We start from the raw sequence: 7,296 nt of genomic DNA on the forward strand, positions 1-7,296 counted from the left end.
CGTCACCGCTGCGTGCTGGCTTCCCACCCAGAGGGGAAGGGAAAGGGAAAGCTGGGGAGAGGGAACTGTGGGATGGGAAAGGACTGTGTCCTGCTCTCAGCTTGCTGCTCGGCACTTCTGCACCCCTCAGGAGCCTCTCAGTGCCTGGTGGTGCTGCCCCCACCATCAGCCTGGGGTCTCCACGTGCTGCGGAGGGCACAGGCAGGGCCGACCCGGGCGAGCACGCAGCAGGCAAACCCGCCCACTGTGCCTTGGTGAGCCAGACCTGCCTCTGCCTCCCCATCTGCCATAAGGTGATTAAAATCCAGGTGATAGCCTGGTAAACCCATCTCATTTCTGAAGGGTTAAAGAGTGGAGCGAAAAGGCTCTTCCTTTGGGAGTCTTGACTTGCAGATGTTCCTTTGCCATGACGTCCTCCTAACGTGTCCCTGCCAAGGCGCCAGCTCCTTAAATCTTTTTAAAAATTCCTGGTTTAAAATTCCTGTAACATCTCCCTGTAATCAGTTTTATCAGTTGCCTCACAACCCCTGCTTAAGGAATTTGGCTCATGACATACCTGGCTGATCAAGGATAAAAAAACCAGCTGGTGCAACCAGAAATGATTGAAACTTCCAGGGCAGAAGGTGGGACATCATGGACTGTGGCTCCCCCCACAAATGGCCAACACCCCCACCCATCCTCATTCCCACCTAGGGAATGGCAGCAGAGAGTAGGGATGGGCTGTGCCTACCTGGATATATCTACCTGGATATATCTACCTGGAGATACCATGTCACCGTGCCGGGTGGAAGTCCTGCAGGGACGGAGCAGGAGCCCAGGAGCGGTCCCCTCTGCCGGCTCAGCACGGGGGGAAACCGCAGCCAACTGCTCTCTTACAGACTGTGGCTATTTCATGCCTACAAATTACCTGGCCAGCAAGATTTACGTGTGGATAGCTTTTATGTGACAGAAATACATATTGGATGTAAGCGCTGTGTTATCAGCATCGGAGCAGCACAGCACAGGGCTGGAGGGTGGTGGCTGGAGGGCAGCCATAGCTCAAACCTTCACGGGAGACTCGGGCCCAGAGATCCCCTTGCTGAGGCAATTCCTAAGGAATTCCGAAGGTCTCTGCTTATTTCTTCTGATGCAGCCAGCAGTGGCACAGCACACCACCAGTGACCACGGCCCGCTCCAGCTGCGTGGCCCAGCCGTGCCCCAGCGGGGACCCCAGCCATCCAGCCACACTCCAGGGACTTCTCCTCTCCCCCAGCTCCTGCTGCCTCCCAAGCGTCCTGCCCTCCTGCAGGGCCTGCTGCGGGCGAGACAAAGCTTCAAAACTGGCTGGAGGAAATGAGAGGAGTTTTTAAAATCATTTATTATTGTAACTGTCCCTTCTCCTGCAGGTGAACCGGGATCTGACAGTGACAGTGGCTGCCAGCTACCGTGTCGTTACGTCAGCGAGGGCTGGCATCTGCGTGCGTTTCTGGAGCAGGACAGAAGCGGGCTCTGTGTGCCTTGGGGATGCCATTTGCTGAGCTATTAATGCAGGGAAGTGTAATGATCCCAGGATGGAAGAGACTTCATCGCTGTGTTTGCACAGAGCATCTTGCTCCGAGCAGCCCCGCTCAGGTGGCCGGCGGTGTGTGCTGGGGTCCCAGCAGGGGGTCTGATCTGATGCTTCTCTCCTGGTCTCCTCCCACAGAGATTTTGCTTTGGTTCTTTTTTCTTGGCTGTGTCTCGGCTACGTCCGTGTGCTGGGCAGGCTGGGGTGGGCAGTCCGGAGCGGCTGCAGGAGAAGCGAATCAGGGCAGGTTCTTACTGCAAGCTCAGCCACCGCTGGGCCAGCGTGAACACCTACGGCGTGTCCCCCCCATCCCTCTGCATGCTGCCACCTGCCTCCTGCGCCTCCCTGGGGGAGCTCAGCGGCTTAACCGGGTGCAGCAGAGGAGGAAGGGCTGCGAGGGCTCCCCGGGCTCCTCTGTCCTGAGCGGGGAAAGCCTGCAGAAGAGGGGCTGCTGGTGGCCTGGTGCTGGAAAGCTGCAGGGATGGAGGGTGACAAAGTGTGGGGGAGTCCAGAGCGTCCTGGAGAAGTGGGCATCCCTTGGGGAACCCCAAAGCTGGCTTAGTGCAAGGTATTCGCTAGCAAGAGAACTGGGTCTGTTGAGGACAGCAGCGGCAGCCACACTCCTGAGGCGCTCGAGCTTTTCACAGTGCTGGGTGGTACCAGCCTCTCCTCAAGGGCTGGTGTGCAGGATGCCCAGGGTGGGACCATCTTCTGTCCTGCTCCTGCTCCCGCTCCCGCTCCGCACTGGGGTGGGCAGGTCCCTGCCGCTCCCTGCGAGAAGGAACGGGAATTCAGCCCCAGGCTGGGAGCTTCGCTCAGCCAGCGCCTGGGCAAGGACGGTCTCTACCTGGGCAGGCTGTCCTGGTGCTAGAGCTCAGTAGATGATCCACCAGCCTTAGGGCTGCCGTTTTCTGCAGCATCTGGCACACGGAATGCCACGTATGGGCACTTCTTCACATTGAGGCACACGAGTTTCTCGAGTGATGCTGTCTTAACTATCTCAAAGCCAGTTGCTCCGCCAAAGGTACTGGGTTTCCAGTACTCTGGGGAGCAGATGGGGTTTCCAAGAAGCCCCTTCAGGGAAAACGGAGCTCCTATCTCCACCATGCTTTCTCCAAAAATACCATTGGGCTGAGGTTTCTCAAGCAGCAAGCCCAGATAAAACTCCAGAGCATCGATGTCTCCATATAGCTCTTCCAGCTCTGCCGCCGTCTCTTCCTCTCCTGCATCAAGTGAACATCAGAGTGCTTTAGCAAGGGAATTGCCCCCAGCAAGGACTGGCCTTGCTGTGGGTAACAGGAACGTGGCAGCTCCTGCAACCCAGGCAGTGGTGAGCCCAGCTCCCAGGCCAGGCACTGCCTTCTGGACCGCTTGTCCAACCTCGCAGGAGGAAGGACCCCTGCAACCAAGGCACCAGCCCTGTCCACCCCGGTATGAGGGTCACCACCAGGCAAGGTTTGGGTGGGCAGGAGCGGCTGCTCCACCGGGCAAGCTCAGTGGGGGGGTGGGGGGACAGCTCGTGGTCTCGTACCCCGCTGCGAGCACAGAGCATCTGCACTGCCCCAGCAAAGCCCCGGGAGCTCCTGCGGCAGCACTGCAGCCCTACCTGTTAGCTCCTGAAAGGTCTTGTAGGGCTTCATGCCAAACCTCTTCCGATTAAATGGCTGTAGCCTCAGCTGCCGGGATTCCTTGATGACCCCAATGGCCACTTTCAAGACGTTAGCGTTGATGGTTTTTCCCCCACCGATCTGGAGGGCGAGAACACAAGGAGGAGCACGCATGAGGCATGGGGCAGCACCGACATCTGCTCCAGGCCAGCCCCGGCACAGCCCCACCATCCTGCACTAAAGCATCTCTGTCCTGGGCATGGTGTTGGGGAGACCAGCACGTCATCGCAGCAGCAAGAAAAGGGGGAATCGTTGGACATTGCCAAAAAAAAAGCTGTAGAGCAGCTTGGGTTAAAGCCGGTCCTGTTCTCAGGGTGGGTCAGGGAGCAGTGCAGGAGAGGCCCTAGATGGGCGGTGACCCACTGGCCTGGGAGGAAGGGAGAGATTACGGGGGGTTGGGATCACAGGGAAAACCAAAACACTCAAAGAGCAGCAGGTCTGCACCTCAGCCTTGCTGCTTTGCGCAAGACAAGACCGTCAGAAGCGTAGATGTAATCGCTTGGAAGAAAACATCCATGCGATGGCAGCAAAGAACAGTGCCAGACAAGCTGCTCCCCTGCCCAGGCTGCTCCAAAACCTCGGGGCCAGGAGATCCCAGCTTACCACAGGCTCCTGGCATCACCGAGATGTTTACTACAGAGCCCGGAGAAGAAGCAAATGGGGCTGCCAAGGCCCAGGCTCATTACAGAGCTTGCAGGGAGGACTCACGAGATGCACGTCGGGTGCTGCCCTGGGTAGAAGATTCTACGTGACAGCAACCACTGCCAAATGGGGAGGTTCAATTCCGGTGTGCTACAGCGGCGCTCCAGGCACCGCAGGGACAGGCGATGCCTTGGACTGGAGCTTTGCATGGTGGAAGAGGAGCTCGAAACCCCTCTGCCACCCTGCGAGCCCCAGAGCTGGGCTCCACCACCTGACAGCACAACAGCGTCTGCCTTCATGGCACCACGAGGATCCCTCCCGCGGTCCCACTGCCCTGGTGCCGGCAGGGAGAGGCAAGCAGGACCTTACCCTTCCTGCAATCTGCTTGGAAAAGGACTCCACCAGCGCCTCCACGCCGTAGTCTATCAGCATGGAAGTGTTGTAGAGGAACTGCTCATAGCTGTACTCTTCCCCTTGGATGATGAAGGAGTCAGGCATCAGCCCATGCCAGTGATAGAGCTGGTTGAACTCCACCGCGATGCGATTCCGGTACTGGAACTGCGTCCCAAACAGCAGCTCAGGGTCAAACTTGAGGCTGAGGAAGTACCCGCTGAGATGCTGGACGTAGTCTTCAATGACGATCTTAATGGTCTCCCCTGAGCAGGAGGTGAGAGAAGCAGCCGTCAGCCGCAGGAGCTCTGTACCCCGAGATGTCACCCATGCGCTACGGCAGCATGTCCCCGCACCCATCCACTGCCTGGGACCTTTCTGACTACGGGCTGGTTGGCTGGGAATTTTTCAGTGAGTTATTTTTTCACCAGCAAAGGTCAGTCTACCAAAAGCAAAATGGTTCCTGAGTAAGCTGACCTTGATACGAGATAACGTGATGGCATGGATCTCTCCTGGATTTTGGTCAAAAATGGCATTTCTTGAGATTATAGTAAATTTATAGTAATTTAATATATTGTAATTTATATAATCAAAATGAAATAATTCAAAATATGACAAAATTATTACAAATGAAATTTTTTGATGGACCAAAGCCAATTTTTGCTATATGACCCAAAGCCAACGATCCCCAGAAGGCTGCCAGAGAAACTCTTCCAGCCTCTAAAGCCAGACTGGCCATCACCCTCAAGCAGAGACTGACCAGCGCCCAAGTCCTTGGGGCTTGCCTGGGGAGGTGGGACAGGGGGGTCCATGGGGGCCAAGCCCTGCGGCATCACTAGTCCTCACCGATGAGGATGAGACGAGCCGTCTGGAAGAGCTGCTCGTCGCTCCAGGTGGGATGCTCCCGTTTCAGTATGTCGCAGACGCGGTTGTGCTCGCGCAGCCAGAGTGTGGTGTACATGCAGAGCCCCGGCAGCAGCCCAAACACCTCCTGCCCCATCGCCAGCTGCTTCTCCTTGGGAACAGCAGACGGGTAGACCATGTGGACCGGAGCATCGGTGACCATGGGGGGGTACATCTCTCCATCCACCACCTTAGGGAGACAAGAATGGGATGGCAGAAAGGGAGCAGGGGAGAAAACCATGCCGGTGAAAGCCTGCCCAGCTGGGACCTCTGCCACCCTATGGGCATCACGGCTGCTCTCCTGCAAGTGCTGAACAGGATGGAAACATCCCCCTCGCCCAGCCCCAGCTGCAGGACACCTGCTGCCATCATAGAATCATAGAATGTTTTGGGTGGGAAGGCACCCCCAGAGGTCACCCAGCCCAACCCCCCTGCAGGAGCAGGGACACCTTTAACCACATCAGGTTGCTCACAGCCCCATCCAACCTGGTCTTGAATGTTCCCAGGGATGGGGCCTCCACCCCCTCTCTGGGCAACCCCTGCCAGGGTTTCACCACCCTCATTGTAAAGAATTTCTTCCTTATATCTAGTCTAAACCTACCCTGCTTCAGTTTAAAACCATCCCCCCTTGTCCTGTCACAACTGTCGGAACAGTTCCACCCCAAAGCTCATTCCCCTCTTCTGGCACCAGCAGGCACCAAGGGGGACCCTGGCAGTGCTCCACACAGGGCACCAGGGCTGGGGTCTCCTACAGGGCTGGGGGTTCCTGGTGCTCCTGGGAGTCTCTGGCCTAGCAGCTGCCAGAGGGATGTGGGCTTCAAAGCACCCTGGAGCACAGGGCAGAGACACGCTTCAGTCGTGGTCCCCCTCCTCGCTCCCCGCACGCCCCTGTGCCCCTGCTCCAGCACCCCTCACCCCGTGCCCCAGCGCCTTGGTGAAGCCACGTCCCATCTTCCCGGACGTCTTGAAGAACTGGTGGGTGAAATGCTGGGCGAAGAAGGCAAACATCAGGTTGGTGCCTTGGGGATCGGCTTCAAACTTCTGCCGCAGCAGGAACCTCTCCGCCAGGAGCTGGGGGTCGGGGAGCTGCTGCTTCCCTGCGAAGGATGGAGGTTGAAGGCGGGTGCCCCGTGCTGACCCAGCCGGGTACCGGTGCTGGCTGCGGGGCTGTCAGCAAGCACTGCCGTGCCTGCTGCAGCACCAGGCACTGACTTGTCTGCCCAGATGCCTTACACTCTGCTCACACAGGCTGCGACATGCCCCAACAGCTCAACCTGAGCCGCCCCAGCAGCGTTTTGGATGCCATCAGGCTCCTCCCACCCGCGGGGTCAGCTCGGGCAGGACAGCGGTGCCACACGGCATTGCCAGCAGTGCCTTGCAGGCACATCCATGGCAGCTGAAGCTTGGGCATGGCCTCCCACCCGCGGGGTCAGCTCGGGCAGGACAGCGGTGCCACACGGCATTGCCAGCAGTGCCTTGCAGGCACATCCATGGCAGCGGAAGCTTGGGCATGGGTGGGTGGGAAAGGCTGATGCTGCAGCAGGTACAGACCCGGCGTGCTGCTCCAGCAACTCAGCCCCACGCCCCGGGCCAGCCGCCTACCTTTGGTCCCCATGGGCGTCGGGCAGTTGTCCGGCACAGGTGGGAGGACACGGGTGTAATAGCTGACGTTGGCGTAGGCCTCCCAGCTGATGTAGCCGTAGTCAGAGTTGAAGGTGGGGGGGCTGGGGATGAGATTGGCACGAACTGAAAGGAGAGATGGGGGTCACCACTGTGGGGTCCAGGGCACAGGGCAGCACCTCAGGGGCTCTGCCCCCAGCCCCTGCCTGCCCACGCTGCCAGACGCCCTCCCCTGCCCCCCCAAGAACCAGAAAGGTACTGGCAGCAGGGGCGTGTGGGCGTCCCGGGCTCTGTTCCGAGCGTTTTAAAGGCTGCGATTCCCCGCAGAAGAGGAGGGCTCGTGCTAATGCACTAAGTGGATTCTTGGATGATGAATGAGATGACAATCGCATAGAAATACTAAAACCAACAGCCGGAGCCTTGCGTATGCGTCGCTATGGCTCCAAGGCCTGGAACCTGAGTATTTATGCAAAGGGATGTGTGTGGGAACATGAGTAAGAAGGGCCAGCTCCGTATTTCCACAGACAG

At 58.3% G+C, this 7,296-nt stretch overlaps 1 protein-coding gene across 1 annotated transcript in view; it reads right to left on the reverse strand.

Annotated features, from left to right (window-relative positions):
* Positions 1 to 1,293: 1,293 nt before the first annotated feature.
* The window catches only part of PTGS1 (prostaglandin-endoperoxide synthase 1), a 7,840-nt gene continuing 1,837 nt past the window's right edge, over positions 1,294 to 7,296 (reverse strand). The window contains exons 4-9 of the mRNA XM_035888604.1: positions 6,751 to 6,894; positions 6,064 to 6,245; positions 5,092 to 5,401; positions 4,225 to 4,511; positions 3,153 to 3,294; positions 1,294 to 2,769 (exon numbers count right to left, since the gene is read on the reverse strand). Of these exons, the coding sequence (XP_035744497.1) occupies positions 2,414 to 2,769; positions 3,153 to 3,294; positions 4,225 to 4,511; positions 5,092 to 5,401; positions 6,064 to 6,245; positions 6,751 to 6,894 (1,421 nt within the window). The 3' untranslated portion in view covers positions 1,294 to 2,413. The remainder of the gene's footprint in view (positions 2,770 to 3,152; positions 3,295 to 4,224; positions 4,512 to 5,091; positions 5,402 to 6,063; positions 6,246 to 6,750; positions 6,895 to 7,296) is intronic.

This window comes from Egretta garzetta, unplaced genomic scaffold (assembly GCF_000687185.1).
Source record: "Egretta garzetta isolate BGI_Z169 unplaced genomic scaffold, ASM68718v1 scaffold211, whole genome shotgun sequence".
Lineage (NCBI taxonomy): Eukaryota > Metazoa > Chordata > Aves > Pelecaniformes > Ardeidae > Egretta > Egretta garzetta.